At 41.6% G+C, this 27,006-nt stretch overlaps 2 protein-coding genes across 2 annotated transcripts; both read right to left on the bottom strand.

Moving 5' to 3' along the window:
- Positions 1-432: 432 nt before the first annotated feature.
- GLMP (glycosylated lysosomal membrane protein) lies at positions 433-4,557 on the bottom strand. The gene is made up of 6 exons (XM_001374737.4): positions 4,378-4,557; positions 3,485-3,742; positions 3,096-3,290; positions 2,685-2,903; positions 1,181-1,437; positions 433-1,036 (listed from the first exon to the last, which is right to left on the bottom strand). Exons 1-6 carry the CDS (start codon positions 4,495-4,497, stop codon positions 868-870), a joined length of 1,218 nt encoding a protein of 405 aa, XP_001374774.3. The 5' UTR covers positions 4,498-4,557; the 3' UTR covers positions 433-867.
- A 4,033-nt stretch (positions 4,558-8,590) lies between these two features.
- On the bottom strand, positions 8,591-26,622 carry CCT3 (chaperonin containing TCP1 subunit 3). The gene is made up of 14 exons (XM_001367341.5): positions 26,430-26,622; positions 24,969-25,030; positions 24,123-24,173; positions 23,956-24,018; positions 23,556-23,652; positions 21,968-22,085; positions 15,867-16,053; positions 13,951-14,100; positions 13,114-13,246; positions 12,851-12,932; positions 11,656-11,836; positions 9,714-9,959; positions 9,298-9,429; positions 8,591-8,926 (listed from the first exon to the last, which is right to left on the bottom strand). Exons 1-14 carry the CDS (start codon positions 26,458-26,460, stop codon positions 8,822-8,824), a joined length of 1,638 nt encoding a protein of 545 aa, XP_001367378.3. The 5' UTR covers positions 26,461-26,622; the 3' UTR covers positions 8,591-8,821.
- Between the last annotated feature and the right edge of the window lie 384 nt (positions 26,623-27,006).

Raw genomic sequence — 27,006 nt, 5'->3', positions numbered from 1 at the left:
TTGCCATTCTTCCCTTCCTAACTTAGGCTGCCATTGTATTCCACTTATCAATGAGTGGCAAAGAAAGCTCTGACCTCAAAGTGAGATGTGACAATGTAAGGTTGAGGCATTTAGATGTAGGGGGGTGGGGAACAGGGAGGGATAAGTGTTTTAAGACTCTAGTCCATTTGTAAACAGTGATGTTGGGAGAGAGGGAGTTGGGAAGGAGTAAATCATATTATTTTTCTATTCCTTCCTTTAAAAAGAAGTCTATTTGCTCAGATCAAACTATCAGAAAACTGATACACAGCACTCATGACCATATGTTCGGGGCATGGGACTCCTGATGATAATAGGGAGAATTAATGTCTTCTGGTAACATTTGTCTCTAATAGGCTTTCTCCCTAACCCACCTCTATCCTCCTCCCTTAACATACACCAAGAGACTGTACATTATGGTGAAAAAATAAGTATATATTTCATCTTCACCTCTTTAGGAACCCAAAAATTAGGGGTTAGGCTTCTTAATACTTTGATTCTGGGATAAGGCTTACACTTGAAATCCAAATATTAGAAGAGAATGGGAGGAAAAGGAATCCAAAAAGGTCAATATTAGACTATAGGAAAGCTATCCCATCTCCCTTTCATCATTGACCAGTTTTCTTGCTCTCTCCTTGTCCAGGGAAGACCTGAAGAAACAGGTTTGAATGTTGTGTTACAAACAAGGAAAGGAGTTAGGGACATTGGCATTAGGATGAAGACAAGGGGCCTGAAACAGGAATAGGAGGCAGGATGTCTTCATCCTTATTCCAAGATGTATCGTTGCTCTCACCCTAGTATGGTGTAGGGAGGAGGATCTGGAAAGGCATCTGGGGGGATGTCAGGACCTCAGTTGATTGGTTCATACTCTGAATAGCGTCTATGTTGATATAGTAGAAGGCTCAGGCCACCTCCTGCTAGTAGAAGTCCAGGGGCCCCCAGAACCACCACCATGATTCCCAGGATCATAGGAGAGAAGGAATCCACTGGAGGGATTCCTATGCCCAAGAGAGCTGACCTAGGAGATGGAGAAGAAGGAAGAAAGAGAAAGGAAGCTTTGGCTTTAATTCATTCATCAACTCCCATAATCCCATACCCTCTCTTCACTAGCCATCTGCCCAACTGGGAATTCCCTTTTCCTTTCCCAGGTCCTGCTACTTACCAACTAAGGTATCGATGGTCTTCATAGGCAAAATTAGAAGAGTTTCCAAATGTCAGGTTGAAGGTGCAGAAATTAACAGAGGGGCCAAAGAAAGCTCTGACAATAGGCGACTGGGGAAGTAGAGTGGTCAAGGTGGGACCCGGAGTCGATACCGAGCAGGATAGAGCTGTTTTCCAATTTAGTTGCTTTTGGGAGAAGGCTATTGGCCGCCACTGTAAGAAGCCGCCTAGTGGAGAATGCCACAGTAGCTGTTCCAACTGAAAGGAAAGAGTTGGGGTATGGGAGGAAAGAGTCCTGACCCCAAAAGGGACTTTTATCATCTACCCTTCTAAAACCTCTCCACTCTATACCTCTGTGCATCTTCTTTCTATCCACCATCCCCTAACTATTTATAGGGCAAAGGGTAGGGAATTCATGGTGACATTTATGGAACATTTTAAGGTTTTGAAAAGCACTTTACACACATCTCACTTGAGAGAAAAAGGTTAGCTTCCATGGGTTTAACTATTATCCCAATAGGGATGATGTGTAATGCTACATATCTGGCCCTTATTTCTTTCTGAGACCTATCCTGAATCTCCAACTACTTGCTGGTTGTCTTTACCTGGATATACCACAGCCATTTTAAACTCAATATATCCAAAACTGAACTAATGTCCTTGAGTATTCTTTTGGTTTGCAACCTAAGAGTCATTACTGACTCTTTATTTTTCCCTTTTAAAAATCCCTTACTTTCTGTCTTAGTAATAACTCTTAAGACATAAGGGCAAAGACAAATAAACAGGATTAAGTGACTTGCCTGGTGGGTAGTAGGTAGGGTTGTAGGGGTGGGGTGTCACACAGCTAGGAAGTATCTGTGATCAAATTTAAGACCAGGACTCCCATTTTCCAGGTCTGGCACTCTATCCACTGAACCACCTAGCTACCCTTATTATTGATTCTTTATTTTCACTCATTTCCCAGGGAAGAAGAGAATTTTCATAGCTCTTATGTGCCAAGCAGTTTACAATTATTTAATTTGATTCACACAACAACCTTGGGAGGTAGATGCTATTATTATGACCCCATTTTATAGATGAGAAAATTGAGACAAACAGATTAAGTAACTTGTTCAGGGTCACATAGCTAAGAAGTGTTCAATTCTGGATTTGAACTCCGATCTCCCTGACTCTAGGCCTCACACTCTTTATCTACTAGACTACCAGGCTACCTTGAACCAGGGTTTAAGTTTTTAATCTGATGTTAACTGTGTGATTGGAAGCAAATCATTTAAATTTCTTTAAGACAGTTTCCTTACTGATTTGTTAAAAGGAGACAACACTTTGCTTACTGTCTCAGTGATCCTGCGAGGTCTGTGAAAGTGCTTTGTAAATTGGAATGGGCTAGACAGGTTACATAATTTATTATTCTATGATTCTAACGTCTAGTCATTCCCTTGATCTTGCCTTTGACAACCATCGATAATAAGCTCCCATGTCTCCATCCCCTCTCAAGAAAGCCTGACCTGGAAAACTGAAGGACAATATTCATCATCGATGGATTCCTGCTCCTTCAGCTGGGGGCACTCAGAATCCAAAACTGGAGTTGCCACCTCCAGGCCGAAAAGGGAGTGGTTTCCTCGAGGAGCAGCTCCAGCCAGAACCAGTTCTAGATGGGTGGTGTCAGCAGTATGCTGGAGTCTAGGGAGATGGGCTGGTCGACCAGACTCATTGAAAGCACTAACCTAGAGTTGGGGGGAGGAGAGAAGTTCTGTGAAAAAGAAGCCAAGAGGATGAGGCCAGAATAGAAGACTCCCCCACTCCCCATATCTAACCAAAGTGCCTCCATTTGTCTACAAAAGACAGAGATGGCAAGAAATCTTCACTCCTCAATCCTGGATAAACTCCACTTTTAGTTACTTGGTTCTATTCCTCACCTTGAAAGCCAGGCTGCCATTGGTGAAGGTTCCCAAGGGATCCTTTGAAGGATGACCCTGGAATGTGGCACTCAACGTAGAGAGGTCTAGTGTGACATCACCCCAGGAGAAGTCGGCCAGCAGATAGGGTGGGTAGGGCTTTCCTGGGGATCCTTCCTTTACTTCTGAACTGTTGGTACTGTCAAACTCAAATAGCTGACAGATTGGGAAAGAAATAGAAGGCTGAGTTTTCATTCTTGGGTCCTGCTCACTCTTAAATTACTATTTTCTGCCCTTCTTACCAACAGGCCTAATATTCCCAGATTCCAAATCTTTACTCTGACCCCTGAGCCACCCCACTGTTTTCAGTTTATACCCTCAATCTGAAGTTTCTCCCTTAGTCTCCTCACCTTGGAGAAGATTAGGGCTGAGGAAAATTGAACACTATCAGTAGGGTGCACAACCAAACTCCCTTCAGGTTCAGAAGACAGCAGGCCCGTCCAGTTGACATTCAGACCACTGTTCGAGGTGTTTGTGGCCACAAAGAGAACGGCAGGGGGTCCCAGGTTGCTCCAGATGTAGTGAATGGTAGAATTGGCTCCCACAGCCCTGATGTGCAGCAGGCTTTTTGAGGGGTCCGTGGGTCCTTCCCAAACCTCTAAGAACACCTGGACCAGAGTCAGAGGTCAAGACAGCATTCAACTAATCTGATTTTGTGGTTATGATCACAGGAGGGAAAGGGGAGGGGGTGGGAAGGAACTGAAATGAAAGGATTTTCAAAAGTTATGGCTGGGAAAAACACTGGGAGAAAAGAGCCGGAGTTTACGGAGAACAGTAGGGGAGAGGGTCAGGGGCTATGAAATCACCAGGAGAGGGAGCAAGACAAGGCTTTTTTTTTTGGAGGGGGGAGTGGGGGAGGGAGAAAACAGAGGAGACCCTAAAGGAGAGGGACTGAGGCTACGGAGGAATGAAGTTTGGGAGCACGAGGAACTCTTGGAAGCAGCTGGAGGATCTAACACCCCTCCAACCCACCCCAAGGGCCGGAGAACTAAAACTAGGAGGGTGGGCTGGCCGGCCCTAGAAATCAGGCAGAGGAGTGGGCAAAGGCCAACACCTATCTTTGCTCTTGTCACTCGGAGTTGAGTTACGGCCCCCGGGGCAGGCTAGGGCAGGATGTCTTCACACTACCCCGACTAGGATTCCCTCTCTTCCCCAGGACCTCGCCAGCTCCCTTCCCTTTTCATTCACTCGTCCCCCATACCCTTTCCCGGGCGCCCCCCAAATCTCTCCCGGCATCCCTCACCCGGCGGGTCTGGTCCCCAAGCAAGCTGGCTGGGGCTCGGAGCAGCAGCAGGCACTGGAAGAGGAGCAGAGGACTGCAGAGGGCAGAGACCCTCAAGGCCCTGGGGAGTTCCCAGTGCATGCCGCCGTTGCTGCCGCAGCCGCTCAGCAGCCCGGACCTCCAGTCATGTGATTGGCGCCGGCTGCCGCCAAGCCCTTTAAAGGGCGGAAGCGCTGGCTGCCTCTTAAAGGGCCCGCTTGCCTTCTCTTGGTCCCGCGCCTCCCTCAGAGGAAAAGGGAAGCTGGGCGTGGAGGGTGAAGCCCCCATCCCCTTCCTTCTGTATTAGAACTCCTGAATGGTTAGAGAAGCAGAACCACTTCCGTCCCCAGTTTGAGGCCTTGAAACCAAAACTGGAAGAATGAGTCTATGTAAAGGCAGCCAAAGGAGTTGTTCGGCTGTTTTTTGGTCATGTCCACTCTTTGTGACCCCATTTAGGGTGTTCTTGGCAAAGATCCAGGAGTAGTTTGCCCTTTCCGTACAAATGAGGAAACTGAGGCAAACAAGTGACTTGCCTAGTCACACAGCTGTTTGAGTTATACATAGGAAGTAATTAACAGAAGGAAGCCACTTGAATGAAGAGGGATTGGGGAAAGCTTCTTGTAGTAGGTGGTGATTTAGATGGGATGTGAAGGAAGCCAGGAGGTAGATGTTCCAGTCAAAGAAAGCACCTGGAGCCCAGATGAAATGCCTTGTTCTTGGGGTCACTGGTCACTTGGCAAGAAGCAAGGTGTAAACAGACTGGAAAAGAAGGGCTTTGAGGGTCAAACTGATGGTTTTTCATATTTGTTTCTGGAGGCCATTGGAAGCTGACTGAGTAGGGGGACAGTATTGCCCAACATTGTTTTAGGAAAATTGATTTGGTGGCCCAATGGAGAGGAGATTGAAGTGGGGAGAGCTGTGAGGCAGGCTGACCCACCAGCAAGTTATTATAATAGTTCAGGTGTAAGGGTGGGGGTGTATTTGAGAAATGTTCTCAGGGAACTTGGAAAAAAGGGCAGAAGAGTTAGGATGATAGTTATCAAGGGCAGAAGGATTAAGGGAGTTTTTTGAGGATGGGAGAGACATAGGCATGTTTGTAGATATTATTAGTCCGTGGACAGGGGGATTGAAGATAAGTGATAGTAATGATAGAGGGGGCAAGTGGTGATGGGATGAATTGGGATCACTTAAAGGGGTTAGCCTTGGCCAGGTATGGGGCCACCTTTTTATGTGAGCCATGGATGGAGATAGTGATAGAAAGCAACTTAGTGATATGGAGGAGAAAAGGAAGAACTCTTGGCAAATGGCTTCTTTTATTTCTATATATTCTATAAACTAGAAGGTAAGATTCTGAGCTGAGAGTTGGGGAGGGCTGAAAAGCTTTGGAAAGAGCAGCTATGGAGAGTTGGGATAGGACATCATCTGAATGTCATCTATGGACTTTGCATGTCTTTTCCTGCCTTCCCTTACCAAACCCTTTTTCCACACTGTGCCTCCATTCTCTTCTAGGCGATCACTCCTGCACTAGCCACTCTTTCCTGTCAAGATGATCTTGATCCTTTGGTGAACCAGTTCAACTCTATACTGTCTTGAGTCCCTTGCTCCTTTTCATGGATTGCACCCCAAGACAAAACTTCCTGGTACTGATTCTTCTTCCCAGATGTGATGGGTACTGAGGTTCCTTCCAACTTTCAAATTTTGTGATGGCAATACTTAGCCTGTTGTGACTTTACTGGCAAAGGAAACTCAGAGGAACTGTTTGTATCAAAGCAGGTTGCCTGAAGTGACTTGCCTGGGGTCACCGAGCCAGTATAGTCAGACAATACAGAAAGCCAATTCTGTTTGGTTATGAGGTTGATTCTCTATCCACTATAGCACATTGCCTCTTCAGTATATGTAGTATTTATTTTATATTTACTTGTCAATCAAAATGTCAGTTTACCAGTTGAATCTTGAGAGCTGGGACTGTTTTTGTCTTTATTCCTAGGGGCTAGAACAGTACCCCATACAGAGTGGGTACTATTATCTTTTAAATTCTTACCTTCTTAAAGTAACAAGAAAGGCAGGGGCTAGGCAAGTAAGTTGTGACTTGCCCAGGGTCACATAGCTGGGAAGTATCTGAGGCTAAATTTGAACCTAGGACCTCCTAACTCTAGACCTGGTACTCTAGGCACTTAGCTGCTCCTATATAGTAGACATTTTAAATAAATGCTTATTGGTTGATTATTAAATCCTAAGGGAAGAGATACTAAGAAGCTTAAGATTGGGATCCTGCACTCAAGGCAGGTATAATGGGGAGAACACTGGTCTGAATCTCTGCTTAGGTCCTTGCTCTAGTCTGGTGACTGGGCAATACAGACATTCCCATGTCCTATCAGTGATCAGTGATGGCAAACCTTTCAGAGTCCAGTGTCCAAACTGCAATCCTCACATTACATGTGAGGCCCACCCACTTACCCCAGACAGGGGAGGGAAGAAGTGTAATGGAGGAGGTCTTGAATGCCAGGTTGGCATTACATTCTAATTTCATAGATAAGGAGGGTGAAGCTAGATTTTGATATCTGATGTTGATACAAAGAATAGTTTTTTGGAAGAGGGTGACTGGAAGTAGGGAAGCTATTAGAAGGAATCCTTGAGTGTAGTAATGACAGTAAGAATGGGAAGGAAGGAATGGAAGGAAGCAGACTAGAGATGTGAGGGAACCTAATCAACCCCACCTATTTCTTCTGGGGGTCTCATGTATACTTTTAACGTGTATTAATTAGCTCTAAGATAAAAGGGGTGGGGAGAAAAGGAAATGTGCCTAACCTTTAAAAAAATAATTAAAATAGTTAATTTAAAAAATAACAAATGTAAAAATGAAAGCAATGTTTTGAGAAATAATCCTTTTATCTGGCAAGGACCTAAGACTTAGGTAAATCTTTAACAGCCCAGTTAAATAGATGTTTTAGTAAAAGATAAGCCATTCTTGTTTAGAGACCCTAGAAGAGGAAAGGCAGAAAGGTGGTTATGAGGTGGGAGCTGCCAGGAGAGAATGGGTGGTAGATAGTAAGACTTAGGCCTCCAAAATTTACATATATCACTCTACCAAGTTTTACTTCAACCTTTCCCCTCCCCCCAACCTCCACTTAATACCTAATCTTTCAGGAACAAAGAAGCCTTACAGCTAGCAGGGATTAGGACGACTAAATTTGTGAAACATAGGGGCAAAAGGGAAACTAGACAGCCTAGTAGCCAAGAGGAAGCAACACAGGAAAAAAAAAATTAAGGCTGACTCGACTAATTTGCTTCCCATTACTACCTAGTTGATGAACACAGTGGGGAGGGTAACAAAAGATCATTTGGGCCAAGGGCTTAGTTCTAGAATAGGAATAGAGATCTGGGTTTACCTTCCTGACTTTGTAACCTTGGAAGTCTCAGTCTGTTGGCACCCTCATTCCTGTACTATGGTGGAGAGGAGAGTGAATATCTAAAGTTCCCTATGAATTCTTTAGCCTCAGGGACCTTGTTTCCTCAAACTATCCTCATTTTCTTGGTTTCATGGCCAAACATGTGTGCCCTTTCTAGTCACTGTCCTATAGGAAAGAATAAAAAGGCTAAAAGCCAGCCAGGAGAATCACTGACTGAATAAAGAGACTGGGTTGGAATATGAAGTCTAATGATGATTATGAAGGAGGTTTAAGGTTAACTTCTTTTTAATCAGAGAAAATTTCCTAAATACAACAGCGATGATGAAGATGGTGGGGAAGGGAAATATTCTGGGTAGAAGGCAAAGGTGGATAATTTGAGTTACTTAAGATTCTTAAGCAACCTTACCCAAAGAAAGGTAGAAGACCCTGCACATGTATGTATCTTTTGCATGTATGTGTAGCATCTACCTCACTGAGTTGTGAGGACAGATTAAATGGAAGAATGTAGGTCAAGTACCTTACAAATATGTCATATCAATCCCAGCCAAAGAATACTCATATTTTAGTCAAACTCCTTTAGTTGTGACTTGGGGTACACTGAATTCAAACAGTGAGTGGTTCCTAATTTTTGTGACACCAGCAATTTAATCCTTCCCAGATGAATTGTGGGGAAACACCTCTGATACCAGATTATGTTCTTTTGGGAAAATAGGAAGAACATGTTCCCCCAATATTTCTACCTAGAGGCGGTGGCATTAACTAGGCTAAAAAGAACACAGAGTAACTGGAGTCTCAAATGACTGAGATTTTAATCATCGGAAGCAAACTTAAATGGAAAGCTTACAATAGGAATTACATGTCAGTGCCTTTTGCAAACTGAGCTGGGGCAGACAGAGGCTGAGAGAGGCCTCTCAACCTAATCTCCACCGAAGACATCCATGTTTGCCCTGGCAGCCTGGCTCAGGGAAGGGATGGAAAACCTGCTGGCCCTGTGGGCTGTCTCTTGTGATGCTTCCTCACTCCTGCCCACCATCAGGGTTACCAACTGACTGATTCTGATCATCACCCTTCTTTTTGTGGCCTGAGACAATGTCATCAATCCGAAGCAGCAGGACAGCCGTCTGGGAAGAGAACCCAAATCCAAGAGATCAGTGGTAGGAAAGGAGGTGACCTACTCCCTGAACACACCACTTGACCTCTTCCCCTCCCCACCATTGAAATGAACACCTCTTGGATATTATAAACTCTGTCCAATGGACTTCTACAGGGGAGGGGGCGGTATAGAGCTTATATTCTGTTCTACTCAAATTTATTTTTTTTTAAAACTCAATTTTGAGGCTGACACCCTGCTAGCTCCTGTGAACATTTTCCTTTGGCTCCCATCCTCTGAACCTCACCTACTGTGGTTTACAAAGTAAATGCAAATGAAAAGACCTGGAGCCTGCCCTGCTAAGGGGAGGGAGGCACAGCTTTGCTGATTCTGGGGCCTCACCTCTACTGCAGTCTTGTATATCTGAAGCTTCACAGCAAGTGGTTCCCAGATCCCCAGCTCCTTCATGTCCACCAAGACTCCCGTCTCACCATCCACACCCCAGGTCTCACAGTTCTCCTGAGTGTGCTTGGCCTGTAAAGTTGGCAGGGAAAAGATTCCTCTCAGAGTTTTGGACACTGGGGGCAGTATAGAAAGATGAGAAATAACTGAAAGAGGCATTTTTAATACTTTAAAGGAAAGAACTAGACAGAAGAATTTAGTTAGAAATTAATAGGAAGTTGAAGGAAAATGGGAAGGAAAAAGATTCAGACAAATTTAGAGTGGGTTGAAGGAAGAAAGAACTGTATGGGAGCAAGATGTGGGTTCCAAAAGCATAGGAATCTCTCTTCCACTGGGTGAATGGCATGGGTACTTACCCGAAGGGAAGTGAGTAGACGAATGGTACTGGCCCCACAGTTCTGGATAAGGGTACGAGGAATGACCTCTAAGGCCTGGGCTACAGCCCGGTATGGCCACTGCTCAATGCCAGTCATAGCTTTGGATTTTTCTGTCAATGCATGAGCAAGGGCCATCTCAGAGGCCCCACCTCCTGGGACCAGCAGAGGTTCGAGAAAAACATTCCGGCAGACCTGCATGGCATCCTGGAGGTTCCGTTCCACTTCCTGGGGAAAGAAATCAAAAACAAAAACAAAAACAAATAAATAAAAAAACAGGGTTAAGATGCTTACTGACTTAGGACATATGCAAACAATTCTTAACTCCTTGGATTATACATTTCTTTTTTTCTAGGCTGGCAAATAGACTCCATGAAGTTAGATACACAGAACATGCTGTCAAGATCAGTAATGGCCAAAAGATATGACTGAGGGATGAAAACTGGTACAGTCATCAGTCTAGACAGGCTATCCTGCTTGAGAGCCATGTGGTTAAGGAAACCCTTCCAATCTCCATTCTGTTGTCTCTCCTCCCCAAAAAAGCAATAACTCAATCTGCCAGGCACTACTTAGAATAAAAATATTTCTCATCTTTGGAGAGCTAATACACACTGGTTTAGAAAGATTGTCCACTTATACAAAAATATTTATAGCTATGCTCTTTGTGGTGGCAAAAATTTTGAAAACGAGGGGATGTCCTCGGATTGGGGAATGGCTGAACAAATTGTGCTATGTTGGTGATGGAATACTCTTGTGCTCAAAGGAATAATGAACTGGAGGGATTCCACGTGAACTGGAACAACCTCCAGGAAGTGATGCAGAGTGAAAGGAGCAGAACCAGGAGAACATTGTACACAGAGACTGATAGATACACTGTGGTACGATAGAATGTAATGGACTTCTCTACTAGCAGCAATGCAATGGCCCAGGACAATTCTGAGGAACTCATGAGAAAGAATGATATCCATATTCAGAGGAAGAACCGAGGGAGTAGAAACACAGCAGAAACTTGATCACATGGGTTGATGGGGATATGACTGGGGATGTAGACTCTAAACAATCACCCTAGTGCAATCAATTATCAATAATATGGAAATAGGTCTTGATCAATGACACATGTAAAATCCAGTAGAAATGCACGTCAGCTAGTGGGGAGGGAGGAAAAGGGAAAGAACATGAATCATGTAACCATGGAAAAATATTCTAAATTTAAAAAATAATAATAAAATAGATTGTCCCAAAGCAGATTTTGTTGAAGAGGAAGATTAGACTAATAAATCCCTCACTATAGAAAAGCCATTTAGAAACAAATTTAGTTTTTTTCTCAAGGCTAAACAATTTGAATTCCTTTACTTCATGGTTCAAGTTATCCAGTTTTTTTCTGCATTCTGAGTAATTTCTTCCCTTTTTCTATTTTATGTTCTTTGAATCCAATACTATCCCTATTAGGGTCCAACTTAGACAGAATTCATAAGAAGGGTATTTCATTTTATCTCATGCTACTGTGAGAAAATTTCTATAGGAGGTAGAAGGTGGTATGCTAATTAATTATGCTAGATTTAGGAGTCAGGAAGACCTGAGTTAAAATCCTGATCATCAGCTTATCAAAACATCAGCTGTATGACTTTTTAGGTAACACTTAGCCTATCAGTCTAAGTTTCCTCCTTTATAGTGTCCCAAGGAATAAGAGATAATGTTTTGTAAAAGTATCTTTCAAACCCTTATAGCACTATAAAAATGATAACTATGATTTTTTCACTTCAATTGGAAAAACAAGAGGCATGGGAAGAGAATCAAGTTCACTACAAAGGGATGCAGGAAGGTATTTCAAATAGAAGGTATATACCACTTTAACCTGTTCCCTTTTGAGATGTGACACTTGGTTTTACAACCTACAGGAAAGTAACAGAAGAAGAGGGCTCACCGATAGGATCTCCTTGCTGGCCCCCCGGAGGACAATGGTGCAGGCCTTAGGATCTTTGCATTCTGTGATGAAAGTAAAGTATTCATCTCCAATCTTCTTGATTTCAAATAAGCCAGCACCAGTCCCAACATCATCTTCTCTAAGTTCTTCTGGTCGGCTGCCAATCCGGGCCCCACAGGCCCTGCAAAGGGAACCCAATATTTTCAGAAACACTTTTCCTATCTCTCATCCTCTGGAATTTCAAATACCAGGAATGCATTAGAACAGAACAGCTGTGAAACCAAGCTGGAAAGCTGAAATGCTTCTTTGTCAACTGGAAGACCCCATTGGACTCAAGAATTCTTGATTCAATTCAGTATCTTTTTGCAAAAGACAGGTTTACAAACTAATATTAGGTCTGAATGGAGAAACCTGATTCCTCAGAAAAGCTACTGTCCAAAACATAAATTTGAGGCAATGGTGATTACTCTTTATTGCAATTAGATGCTAAGACAAGGGCAAATTCAAAGTTTATTTTGTTGAGGATAAAAGTACAAAGAATGAAGGAATTGCTAGTTTCCTAAGGAATTTATACTGATTGTATCCCAATGAAATTTAATAAGCATTTGACATGTACATCTCTATAAAACATGATTATCTATTTTCTTCTCAACTTGTCCATTCAGGTTTAAGAGCCAACAGTAGGGCTAAGAGAGAGAAGTAGCTTGGGATCAGTTAAGAAGGGAGTGGGGTGGGGTGGGGTGGGAGAGGGAGAGAGGAATTACCGCTGTCTATTTTACAAAAAAACAAAAACAAACCAGTTCTAGGTCATCTATTTCTTCTATCTCTTCTCACCCATAAGATAATCAAGAGTCAAGTTAAGTGTGTGTGCACATACACAAACAATTCCTTAATTAAACATATTAGAAGAAAGCAATGGCATACAAAACCAAAACCTCTGAACATTTCAACTTAGCTTTGTGATGTGACATATGATAATTCTGATAAGATTTATTCTATGTTTACTTAAGCAAATATTAAAATAGGTGTCATCTGTAAATACACACCTGCTGGGCAGAGGTAGCCCAGATACATGCAGCTAACTGTACCTAACTTCTCTTTAGGTAAATGGCGTTTGCTGCTACATCAGAGATATGTTAGAACCAAGACTAGAGTAGGAAGGCAGAGGATGATGATCTTACTGGCATGCACTCACCTGGCAATTCGGTTGTTGTCTGTCTTCCGGACTCTTCGGATAGCTGTGATGTTGGCCCGCATGAGGTAGTGCTGAGCTAAATCTACAAAGCAGAATTGTAGACATGTCAAGCTAGAATCAGCCTTCCTGTCCTCAAATCTTGGCTTCTCCTCTGATAGACCATTTTAATGTTCTCCCTTCTCAGTGAGAGGAAATACTGTGAACCTAATGATAAAGCCCCCCTTATATCACAAATATTCCAAAAGTGAATGATCCCAGCTCACCTGAGATGCCCTTTTCTGTGATGACCACATCAGGCTTGAGGTGAATAATATCCTCACAAAGCTGTTGAATATATTCTTCTTCCATTTGCAGGATCCGGGTGAAGTCTTCCTCTCGAGTTATCTCAATATCTGTCTATAGGAAGGGGGGAATCAGGGCAAACAGCTGCTTAACCAGTTAAGATTCTCTAGGGGCAGAGTTCTCTGCCGCACCATCTTCTACCTCTAACTCTTCTCCAGACAACTGCACAAGGCAAAGTCAAGCAGTTGCATGGGCCCTAGAGCCTCATTTATCATATGCTTCACTCCAATAACCTCAAGGTAACACCACCCCCAACCCCAATCTTCTTTAGAGTTTGAAGTTTGACACCGTTAAGTTCCTTTGCTACAGGCTACTGGTAGGCATTAGGCTACCAGCAGCAGCTGACACCTTGTTCAGAAAAGGGGAAAATAAAAAAATAAATAAAGGGGGGGAGGGGGGGGCCGCACGGCACGGAGATGGACTATCTGGATGTGGGAAGCAGTAGAATTTGAAAATCCTGGGCTAAAACAGGTAAAGGGTAGATGTAGTTGTTTGAACCAAGCCCCTAAATTGGCTTTTGAGGGAGTGGTAACAAGAAACCCTTCTTCCCTCTCTGCTTAATGCCATATCCATAGATATAACACAATGGTCCCCTCCTTAGAGATCAAGGTACTAGAGAAATGGAAAACCCTTCCTTAAGAGGATCTTTATTCTGGCCAAGACCATTCTCCAAAATCTAAGATGATACCTTTTTTCTCTCATCTATCTTGCCCTTGATAGATTTTCCTTCTCCTATTAACTTTAACCATGGCACTCACCTGGCTCTCTCCTTTTTTATATTCCAAGGAGGAATCCAGCAACACAATTCGAGGATTCTTAATGTAGCGCCGCATTCGTGGATGGGTCACATCCTTATTGATCATGACTCCACGTAAGACACAGGAATCCTCAATGATGCCTCCAGGAATCTGTGCAGAACAAAATCATTTTTGATCTACATCACCAAGGTAAAGAAGAATGTTTAATTGTTCCCCATAAATTTTTCATTCTTACAGAAACACCAAACCACCATCACAAGGTCCATAGTTTCTACTGTGCTCTCATCTGAAATTCTAAATAAATAAATAAAGATCACAAAATATACATCTACCTAATGATCCTTGAAGAGGTGTGGGTGCCATGGGCCATGATTCCCCATGTCAAAGGTGGCACTGACTGAAGTCAAAAGATTTTCAATGATTTGTCATAGAACAGTATATAATGATTTATTTTTCTCAAGGCAATACTGTGTTTCACATGGATTCCTAAATCCTATTACTTTCCCCTCTGAAGGGAATACAGGGGAAACAGAACAAGAAGAAAAGATCTTATAACTCTTCCTGATCTTGAGTGGGGTTCATTTTCTCTTCTGCCCCTCCTACCTGTTGTATGCTTGAATATATCAGGAATAGAGGTTCCGAGCAGTAGGCAGCTCCAGTTTTAATGAACAAAAGAGTCACATTCCCTGATGTCCCTTTTCTGTAGGGTAGGTAGGGTTTTATTCTATTCCAAAATAATTGTAGTAAACAGATTACACTGAAATCTCCACACCAAAGATGAGCAACTGGGGCTTGCAAAGTCATAGGGAACCTAATAAGCTAGGAGTCAAGAAAACCAGGGCAAGGCATTTTTCTTCTCTACACTATGATTTCCCCATTTATGAAATTAAGGGACTAGATTATTCCATCTCTGAAGTTCTATCCAGTTCTGTCAGTGGAAAAAGCACGCCATTATTTGATGCTAGTCTTGATCCTGGATCCTCTAGATCCTAAGTCCCTACTCTGAAGCCTGCCACCCTGGGGCTTGGTATCAAAGGGAAGCAGTTCAATGTACCAAAGAACATTGCCTGCTTGGAAATGCAGACAGATGTCAGCCTGGCCAATTATTAGTGATTCCACCTCAGGATAATGACTTTACCAGGCCTCAGCTTCCTCATTTATGAAGAAAATGAATGAGATCACCGGCTTTCAAAGTATGGTCTTTGAGACACTTTCAGGTCTGACAGGTCAAAATAATTTTCATGATAATACTAAGACATTTTAATTTCTAGTATCATAAAGACCAATAAATGTAACCTATACAAACAAAAGCTCTTTTTTGGGGGGTGAGGTAGGGTCCTCAATAATTTTAGAGAATGTACAAGGAGTCTAGAAACCAATAGTTTGAGAACTCCTGAAATAGATGACCCCGTTCCACTTTAAGCCCATGATCCTCTGCCCCCCAAAAGTGCCAAGACTCTGGGCTCCCCCTGTTGGCCAGAAGATACTATATTATCTGAGTCCCTAAAGGAGGAAAGAGATTGGCATGTAGACTAAAAGTTTAGGATTTCTGCAGTGCGTTAACCAATTTGGAGGTTAGATTATAAGGACCTGAAGTTAACATAGCAAAGTTTATAATTTCATTCCAACTTTGTGATTTTCCAAGACACAATAGAAACCAAGAAACCTATGGTGGTATGTGAAAAAAATGGGGAAAATCCCTAGGTTCTAATTTTGCCTTCTTTTTTCTCATGGGCAACCAGTTATCTATCAACAAATCTATTTATGTGTGCTAAGACTAATATTGAGTATAACTCCAGGTATGAAAAATACTCCTTGCCAGGACCACAATCCAGGTAAAGGATAATCTAAATAGCCTATCTGATCTGGATCTATACCTATAAGGGAGATGGCTAGGAGCACACTGAGGACATTACCTTTTCCACTTTAGCAAACTTCTTAATGTCGATCTCTTTTCGGCCATTCTCCTCAAATTGCACCATCTTTACAGCATCCAGGGCTATGGTGCAAGCCAGGGAGGACCAGCGGCTAATCACCTTAGTGCGAATGGCACTGTCAATGATATTCATCATTGTATCACGGTTGTTGATATCAACAGGGGTACTGGGAAAAAGGAAGAAAGAAAAACACATGTTTAGGGGGGCAATTTGGAGGATATTTATAGAGAAAGTCACTTGATTTGCCATTCAGATGCCAAGAGATTAAAATAATTAGCTAAGAGGTAGGGAAAAGGATCCTATTTCCTTAATGACTGAAAAGAACTTCCATAACTTTTTTTTTTAAACCCTTACCTTTCGACTTGAGGGTCAATACTGGATATTGGTTCCAAGGCAGAAGAGTGGTATGGGCTAGGAAGTGGAGGTTAAGTGACTTGTCCAGGGTCACACAACCTATATATCTTTTTTTTTTTTTAAATCCCTAATCAGCTTCCCTGGACTCATCACATTTCTATGCAGATAAGACATTCATATCTATCTATCTTACACACATACATCCACAGCCCCAGTTTCTCCTGAAAGTACCAGTTGCATATTAGACATTTCAAATTAGACTTCTTCTAGGCCTCTCAAATTCAAGTATGTACAAAACAAACCAATCTGTCCTCCTTCCAAACATTCCTATTTCTGAAAAGTCACCCATCTTCTGGTCTCCCAGGTTCATAGTGATCCTATCTTCAACTCCTGACTCATCCCATCTATCTATAATCAGTTGCCAAATTTTGCTCATCATTTCTTATAGCCTCTCTACTTGTATAGAAACCTCTTGACTTCTAGTTCTTATCAGTGCTTCCCATCTCATTGCAGTGGCTCCTAGTAGCTCAAACTTCTTGCCTCTAATGCCATCTCAAACTGTTGCCAGTGATTTTCCCTCAAGTGATAAACTGACTATATCAATTCCATTTTCTACTCAGTACTTTTTTATTAAAACAAAACAAAAACATCACAAAACAACAACAACAAAACAACCCTTTACTGTGTATTGGTTCTAAGGCAGAAGAGTGGTAAGGGCTAGGCAATGGAGGTTAAGTGACTTGCCCAGGGTCACACAGCTAGGAAGTTTCTGAGGTCATATTTGAACCCAGAACCTCCCGTCTCTGGGGCTCACTCTCAACTCACTGAGCTACTACCTAGCTGTACCCTCCTCAGTGCCTTTAAGAGAAAATATAAACTCCTTTGCTTTTAAAGCCATTAACAGCCTGGTCCCAACCTATCTTTTCCATCTCATTATCTATCCACCACTTTTCTACTGTAAAGATTAAAATCAATATACAATAACTAAGTATTATATTTTATAAAGTTTTATTAATAATAACTAAAGCAAAAGAACGGCCTGAACTCAGCCCTGTCACAGATCAGGTAAAGAGAAAGAGGGAGGAGTTACCGCCACTTAAATACAATCCCACAAAACGGGAGAATGCAGGAAAAGGAAAAAAGATTCTAGGTAACACAGAAAAGAATTTTGGGTAATGTAGTTTTGTTTGAAGGGTCAAGAATTTCTAACTATACATTCCCTCCCTGTGATTACTAGGTTGACAAAAAGCCAATTTGGGGGCATGGCACCCCAGATGGGGTTTTGGTTTTTTGGCTAAACTCATCTAATGGCTACCAATTCTGAATGTGTCTGTCTGTCTGTCTCTCTATAGTAAATAAACTACCATAATTCATTTTGGGATTTAGAAATTAAATCCCTGGCCACCAACTATATAAATATTCAGAGTCCAACCACAATTAACACAAGTCATACACTCCATAGAGCTTGCTTTCAATGCTATTTTTTTAGTCAGTTAATTAATATGTATTTATTAAGAGCATATGCTAGGTGCCAGGCATTGTGTTAGGTGCTGGGGATTTAAAGACAAAAATTAAATATATCTATTATTAAGGAACTTATATTTTTTAGAAGGCAACATGTACATCTCAATTCAATCTACATAAAATAAAGGCAAATAATATTTTAGGCAAAGCATAAGCAGGTGGAGGTTCGAATATGGTGGAAGGATCAGGAAAGGTCTCATGGAGGGCCTTTGTAAGGATCTATGAAGAAAACTCAGGATTCCATTGAGTCAAGATAAGAGAGGGGAACACCTATCAGGACCTAGGGATAGATGATACAGTAAGAATCTTGTGAGTTTGGATTAAATGAAGCGAAATGGACAAAAGTAAGAAAAACATGCAAGGTTGGAAAAGCAGACAACGGATGTGTATGTGATATAAGGGAAGTCTTTGAATGCCAAAGGACTTTGCAAAAGTAACAGAGAACCAAAATTTTTTGTGACCATCTATAGTAGCCCAATTGAGCACTTGCTCATACAAAATAGTACTACCATCCCTTGCCTGTGGTAGTGTGAAGAGTGCCAGTGTTCTCAGTAGGCAATCATAAAGTCTGAATCTTAACTCTCATACTTATTAGCTATTTTACTTTTGGGCTCACAACTTAGGAGCTGCTTAACTTTTCTTGGGCCTCATTTGACTCATTTCTAAAATTAGAGGATTTGGAGAAATTCTCTAATACCTCTTTAAGCTCCAAGACCTCTGACTTTGAGTCTCAAGTTATTTAACTTTACAATGAGGAGAGCTAGTTTAGACCAGTGATTGTGAACTTTTTAGAGACTGAATGCTGTGCACCCCCCACAAAGGAGGGGGAAGAACTTCCACTGGGCTGCTAGGAAGAGGGGTGGGTGATGAGAGGTGTCCGGGGAAGGAGAGGGGAGTGGCCTGAGCACTCTGCTCCCCTTTGGCTATGTGCCACTCTATGAGCCATTAAGCTCCCCTCAAACCCCACCATAGGAATCACCTTCCCCAGACTCAACAGGTTACCATCCCAGCCACACAAGCCTCCCACCTTGCTGAAGACAGGGGAGAGAGATAGTGCTTCCATTGGGCTGCTGGACAAGGGCGGGTGATGTGAGAAATAATGCACTCAAGTATGTGGAGGGCCTGGAGGGGAGCAGTTCAGTCCCAAGTTCCTCCAGCTTTCTAGTAACAAAGTCTGGCCAGTGGCGGTGCTTTACTCACAGAGAGTGCTCTGGATGCCCTCTTTGGCATGTGTGCCATAGGTTTGCCACTGTTGGCCTAGACAATCCCTTAATAGTTCCAAATCTATGGCCTCATGGAGACAATACTCATAACTACTTACCTACATCACAAAATTGTTTAAAGCGAGCCACAAGCCTTAAGTGCTATATAAGTGAATTATTATAATTTTATTTGACTAAGTATATCATAAAAAAATATGTTATTTCTGTATGATGAAACCAATCCCTTTGCTTGCTTCTTGAACCACCCTTCCATTTTAGGTCCTTTTAAAATAGAAAACTAAAAATTTCCTCTACCCTTCTGAAAACAATACAAAAACCTTGTAACAAATATGCAGCCAAGCAGAACTTCTGTAGAATAAGCTGTGACTTAATGTATCCTAGTTTTATGTATAGGAAGAATGTCAAGATAGATAAGACTGAGTACCTACCTACAGCTAAATGAATGACTACAGATAGTGTAAAAATGGATTAACATCTGAGGGGACATGACAGAGGAGAGACTCTAAATGAAACTCTAATGCAAATATTGACAACATAGAAATGGATTCGAATCAAGAACACATGTGACACCCAGTGGAATCACGCGTCGGCTATGGGGGCTGGGGGGGAGGAAAAGAAAATGATCTTTGTCTTTAATGAATAATGCTTGGAAATGATCAAATAAAATATTATTAAAAAAAAAAAGACAGGCAGGTTTGTGACATTTCATCTATAAGATGAAATTTCATCTATAAGGCAGACATATCATCTATAAGACCCTAATGAATCTGGAGACAATTTCTGTGAATCTATAGTTTAATAAATGATGGTATTTTTGTCTTAAAAAAAAAAAGGATTAACATCCTCTGTTCCTTTTTATTTTTCTGCCATGGTCATTAATTATTAGAAACCATACGCTCTGAAACATGGATCATATGTTGTGTTTGAGGCTCTGAGGTCTTCTCCCTATGACAATGAGACTTTGGGATAAGACTTTTGTTGAGGCACTGTATCCACCAATTACAAAAAAAGCACTTGACACTCAAAATGAAACCTTAAAAAGTTTTTCTCAAACACAGTGCCTCCAATACACATTAATATTATAAAAAATTACTGGAAAATGTCACATCATAGATAGATGTCACTTTGAAGGAATCACAATAAACATAAACTATTGCAGTTTATGCATCAGTAGCTTATATAGAGAATGAAGAGAAATTCTACAAAGGACAAGTCAACAAGCTTCAAGGATCTATAATTTTGTTAGGAGGGAGGGAGGGAGGAAGGAAGGAGGGAGAGGGGGAGAGAGATGTTCTGGCAGAAAAATCCATCACTCTGTATCTCCTAAATGTATTACTTCCTCTGAATTGAGGTAACGTTGTTCCTGGGAGTTATATAATTAGCAAAGGTATTTGCCATTGTCACAGATGTTCCTCTCCAAATTAAAATAGAGGAATTTCCTGTAGACAGAATCTATAAGTGGTCCCATTTTGATTATACACTTAAGTGCCTTCTCAATGAGATTCATGATGATTCAAAAGACACTGGCCTAGTCGCAGGAAAAAACCAGATGAAAGACATATACTGCCTAGATTATGACATATCGATGGGTAAGCAGCCTGTTTGGTTCATAAGCACATATGCACATGCACGTGCACACACATTTTAGAAAAGTCACTAGAAAACTAGGCCCAGAATTAAGAGCAATATTCAAAAACACCAAATTGTTACTTGCCACAGAAATCCTAATTTTCTTTTTTTAAACCCTTCCCTTCCGTCTTAGGATCAATACTGTATATTGGTTCTAAGGCAGAAGAGCAGTAAGGGCTAGGCAACAGAGGTTAAGTGACAGCTAGTTTGAGACCAAAGTTGAAACCAGAACCCACCCCCCACCCCCTTCTCAAGGCCAGACTAGAAGTCTAGTTTTTCAATGGGAATATTCTCCTGTTAAAGCTGCATGGCTATAAACCACTAAACTTTGTAACTTCACAAGAACCAAAATTGTGGCAAATCCAAAGGGCCATGAATAGATCACATAATCTAGGCATCAGGAGATGGCATGTTATCAATGACTTGCATGTGAGAATTGGATGAAAAGACATGAGTTTATAAATCTATTGAATGATCTGTTTTGTTTCTTCCACAAGAGGACAAACTCAAATGAGGGCAGAGGCTATTTAGAATTATACAATTAAAGAAGAGAGAATAGGCAAGCCTTGGACCTGTCTTTAGACCAATTTCTTATCTAACAGAGATTCTCTTCCCTTTCCAATATCACCAACACATGCTCATCTAGGTTCAGCTTAAATGTTTACACAGGGTTTACTGTACCACAATAAAGTATCATCCCTTATCCTAAGTATAAATTTATATTCCATTTATTGGTTAAGTTCTGTGCATTAGACAAAAAAGAATAAATATACTCCCACCTGCTTAAAATATCAAAAGATATTTATATCCTTCTCATTCTTTTTCTTCCCCAGGCTTAATATCCCATGCTTTTTAAACTATTCTTCATATAACATATCTCCCAAATTTGTCACCATCCTGGTGGCTTTCTTAAAAAAATGGGGCCCAGAACTACTTAGAATACTTCTGATGTAGACTAACCATGGCAGAGTATAGTGGACTTTCCACTATCTTTTTAATCAGGTGATTAAAAAGTCCATTGCCCACCTAGACTCAAATGATAGTTTTTTTCTTATGGGTAATTTAAATACCATGTGCTCTCAATTTACATCCAAAAGAAAATAGCTTGTTATTAATCTGTGGAATAGTTTTCCGGAATTCTGAATGATTTAATCTTTTTATTCCCCTGTGTTCAGACTACATACCACTTATTTTCTAAACCTTTCTTCCCTCTCTATATTGTACTGAGGAGACAAGGAAAAGAGCAAATGAGTAATACTTTCCTCCTTACCAATTTTTATTATCTCATCACACGATGGGTCCAGTTTAATTTATCCCATTCATTATGGTGTATACCCTTTCCCCCAATACCTGATTTTCTTAAGTGTGCTGATCATATCATCCAATGCCTTTCGGTAGGCACTAATCACTACTGTTGGGTGCATCTGTTGCTCTAGGAAATGCTCAGCCACTGACAGCATCTCTCCAGCTAAAGGGAAGAGACAAATACACCAGAGTCAGCTCAATAAAGTAGTCATCAATAGGTTATCAAGATGAAACAGAACTAGGCTTATCTTGTCAAAGATGAAATTGCTTTTGAGATTGCCAGAGTACTCTGAAGGTCACCTTATTAAAACCACCTTCATGTTTTTCATAATCCACAGGCAAGCTATGTCCTTTGTTTATCTGACAATAGGAAGCTGTTTGACATCTAATTTCCCTCATCTTATTTCAAATATTTCTTATTTTGAGTTATTTTTGATAAATACTCATGAAATTCAGCTCCTACCTCCCCTTTCACAGTATTAATAGCTCACTCAAATTTCTTTAAAGCTCAGAACTGAAAGGGCAGTGAGGTGGCTCAACGGATTGAGAGTCAGGCCTAGAAACAGGCAGTCTTGGGTTCAAACAGGCCTCAGACATTTCCTAGCTGTGTGGCTCTCTAGGCAAGTCAATTAACTTCTACTGCCTAGCTCTTCCAGCTCTTCCAGCTCTTCTGCCTTGAAACCAACACACAGTATTGATTCTAAGATGAAAAGTAAGGGTTAAAACAACAACAACAACAACCAAACAAACAAGCTCAGAAATGGTTCTGATAAATGTAAAATCCTGAGCAGAGTAAAGGTAAAGATACAATCATAACCTACGATTCCCAATTTAGCAGGGACAAACTATAATTTTTCAACCACCATTATACATGACATAGTATTCAGGTAGGATTTTGGGACATGCTCAACAACACTGTAAAGTTAATCAGCTTTAATATTTTGACTCCATGAACTCTTAATAAATGATTGCTCTTAAAGACATGTAGTCCCTATATGAAGTATGTGCTTTTATTCAATTTGTTTGAACTTTTTATTTATTAGTTTTTTCAACAAGAGTTTATGTTATCTCTGTCCAACATTTTCTTCCCAATGAAAAGAATTTAAAAGGAAAGCAAAACCCTTTAAAAATATGTACAGTTCAGCAACACAAATGTCCACATTGACCATGTCCAAAAATGATTCATTTGTTAAACACAAAAAAATTTTTTTGGTAGAACTCTGCAATTAAGTAGAAATTTTAGAGAGAATGGTGCCAACATGTAATAAAGTGGTCCACAAAGTTTCAAAAGAACGTTAGCGATACTTTGTGAACTAGAAGACAATTAATGCCAATAAAGACAATGGTTTTATGCTAGGTGGAGTTCATATCATCTCCTCTTACAGACAAGGAAAATAGTCACCAGATGTTAAATGCAAGGTTATAATTTAGAAATTAAGTCAGGTCCTCAGACTACAAATCTAGTGCTTTTCCTAACTTGCCACATGGTCTATACTCTACTCAACTAGGATTGAAAAACTCACCTTTTATGTCTGAATCTATTAAAGTACAATCAAAAGTAGCCAAAATTATTTATAGAAGTACTTTACTCATACTGTATTATTTTCTTTCAGTAACTTCCCCATTATCTTACCAAGAATAATCACTGATGTAGTCCCATCCCCAACTTCTTCATCCTGGGTCCGACTGATTTCAATCATTGACTTAGCTGCTGGATGTTGGACTTGAATCTGGAGATGGAAAAGATAATTCCCAACATTTTGTTTTTTCTATTCTGCTTTTTCCTAACTTAGCTCTCTACCTTAGAGCTATCTATTTCTGTATTTCCTCATTCAGATTCTAACAAGGTCTAAAAACTGTAGATTTCAACCTAATTATCTATTTAAGCCACCTCTTAAATTCTATTTTCTGGGAAACACAAGCACAATGCCTTTAGTATCCCCTACTGAATCTTCTTAGGAAAAGCATGCTAATAGCTTAAATTTTGATACTGGCTCACTATGAGACCACAAGAATGCAAAATAAAATCAAACCTCTCGGAGAATGGCGTTGCCATCATTGGTCATCACAATGCCACCCATTGGGTCCAAAAGCATCTAAGACAAAATTAGAGGATATAGGTGATGTTGAACATATAAGGGGTGGGAAAATTGGAGGCAGTATTTTTAGAGTTTGGTGTTTCAAAAAAACCTAAACTCACCTTCATCATGGACTTAGGTCCCAGACATGTTCGGATGACATCTGCAATAGTCTGATTAGAAGAAAAGCACAGATAAGTAAACTCCAATATGGCTTTAAAAAATAATATAACTTTTTAAAAGTTTAATAGAGATAAAGAAGTTGTATAACAGTGGTCTATTTGCATTGGGAACAGAAGTTTCCTTAACTAGAGCTCCATAAACAAATGAAATCATAGGAGTTAGGAGCAGAAGAGAAGAGAGACAGAAATCTGACAGTTATGACTAACCCTGAGAGGCAGTGATCTTTTGAGTGAATGTATCAAGCTGCTGTAAGGGAGAAGGGACCAGTTGCTTTTACCAATGTGAGAGAATACCCAATAAGCCTAAGTGAACTAATGGCAAAGGAGATAGAATCCCTGAAGAATGTTTCCCTGAGTTTCACATTCCCAACAGTCAGACCCTGAAAGGAACATAGCTGTTCACATTCACAATCACAATCACACACCCTACCCTCCCTTCTAAAATATCAGCTTTCAATTTAGAGTTAGCAAATATTCAAATATATCACTGATGGGGGCAGCTGGGTTGCTCAGTGGATTGAGAGCCAAGCCTAGAGATGGGAGGTCATGGGTTCAAATCCAGCCTCAGACACTTCCCAGCTGTGTGACCCTGGGCAAGTCACTTGACCCCCATTGCCTAGCCCTTACCACTCTTCTGCCTTGGAGTCAATACACAGTATTGATCCCAAGATGGAAGGTAAGGGTTTAAAAAAAAAAATCACTGAGGGGTTGTTGCAATGTTAAGAAAAAAGATAATTCAAACTGTAAGTAAGACTAAAACAAGCCTGGAAATCTAAAGAAAGGTACCTTGGCAGCACTGATGTTCCCTGATTGCACTTTCCTTCCAGATTCCCGTTTTGTACTCTGACCTGAAATGCATAAAAAACAAAACAACTAAACATCATCTCATGCATTGCCTTTACTTTTCACACTTGTGATGAATGAAAAGTATTTATTAAACTATTACTATATAGCAACTGTGCTAAGTACTACAACTACAAATGCTAAATTGAGATGGTCTTTGTCTTGAGGGAATTTAAGTTTCACCTGGAAGATAATACACATGACCTAAAGGAGTAGCAGCCAGGAAAAAAAAAGACACTCTCCCAACATCACCAAAAAAAAAACTAACCCTTTATCTTATAAGGACTTAAGGAACCCCTTACATTTTTTCTATTTTTCACCAGGGAAAATTTCAATGGCATTACAAGAAAACAAGAGAAAAAATTATTTTTAATATATTATTTTCTGTTTAGTGGTCCTGAAAGTGCTTCGGTGTCTAATTAGCCAACACCAGGAACTAAGGAGAGAGAGACACGAGAAGGATGGGGGGGGGGGGGGAGGGAGAGAGAAGTAACCAGGGCAGTAGTTGAGAATACTACATATACTAGATGACTTTCAAAGTTCCCTCAAGCTCTAAATTCATGATTTTATGATTCTATTTCTTCTTCACATAGATTTAATGTCTTCAAATACTTCAACATACCCACAACTATAACCAAGGTTACAAAATAAGCCACAATTCCTAACAATACAAATTAACTTCTAATGTGTTTTGATCCCATCTCAGATCCCCCCAAGGGGACAACGTCTGAAGATAGGTATGTTTCTATTACTGAAAGAACAAAACTCGAAACTATGGGAGTTGATAGAGGAAAGGAAGAAGAAAAAACTATCTAATTGAGAGGATGCCAGCATATATAGCATTCTTGGGTTTTACAAACCAATGACCCTATGAATCGAAGGGTACAGATCATCGTTCCCATTCTACAGATTAAGAAATTGAGGATCCGAGAGGCGAGGGCCTCTCTTGGGGTCAAACCATAGGGTCTCTGCTCCACGAGCAAGTCACCCAGGCTACTTCTCCCGTGAAAAACTGGGGAGAGTTGCGGGAATCGGGAGGGAAAAAAAAATCACATGTTGGGGGGGGAGGGGAAGCATCAATTAATCCAGGCGGATAAAGGGGTCCAGAAGGGGGAGGCCTGTCAGAGGAGGAAGCAACGGGGTTCCCTCTGCCTGGGAGAAAGGGGTTGCACCAACGTGGCGCGCCCCACGCCGAGGAAGGGCTCTGGGGAGGAAAGGCAGAGGAGGGAGTGACTGCTGGGTAAGGGATCCCGCAGCCACGGGGGATCCGGGCGTTACTAAGGACAGATGAGGCAGCGCGCTCAGAGATCAGTTAGGGGGATTCCTGATGGGGGGCTTTCTAAGAAGAGTGAGGGGAGGCCTGGCACAGAAGGGGAGGTCGGTCTCTAGCCCCCCACGACTTACTGAGCACGAGCACGGGGCGATGGCCCATCATGGCGGCGCAGAGCCGGGAACTGGGAGCTAGGACAACCGGCAGAACCTTCTGGAGATGGAGCCAGAATGCGGAGCCCAAGCAGCGCCGCCGCTACAACGCCTACAGCTAAGCGTGCTGTCCTTAGTGCCGCCGCCAATCCCCGCACACGCTTCATTGACAGGCACCAATTCAGGCCAATCGACACCTAGAGCCCCGCCTCTCTAGCCTGAACGGCTATGTAAGCTAGGGAGAGAGAGCACCAAACGGAGGGGAGGGGCAGCACTGGCGCATGCGCAATTGGATGACCGCTCCCGGCCCGGCCGCGTGCTGAATCGCGCACGCTGGTGTTATCTACGCAGGCGCCTTAGCACGGGCGGTTGATTGGTTGGTGGGTCACCGCGCAAGCGCAACAACTCCTGGGCGGGGCTCTGGAAGCGGTGAGGGTTTATGCTTCGATTTTACTTATCAGGTGAGTTAATTGGTCCATCCCCTCCGACTCAAACAGGCACCTGAAGAACTAGGAAAATATAACAGCCTTCTCTGTCGGTTCGAACCCAGCAAAGGTGA

Source organism: Monodelphis domestica, chromosome 2 (assembly GCF_027887165.1).
Source record: "Monodelphis domestica isolate mMonDom1 chromosome 2, mMonDom1.pri, whole genome shotgun sequence".
In the NCBI taxonomy this organism is placed as follows: domain Eukaryota; kingdom Metazoa; phylum Chordata; class Mammalia; order Didelphimorphia; family Didelphidae; genus Monodelphis; species Monodelphis domestica.
Note: the sequence above shows the minus strand (reverse complement) of the source record. Positions and strands in the feature narration are given on the sequence as shown.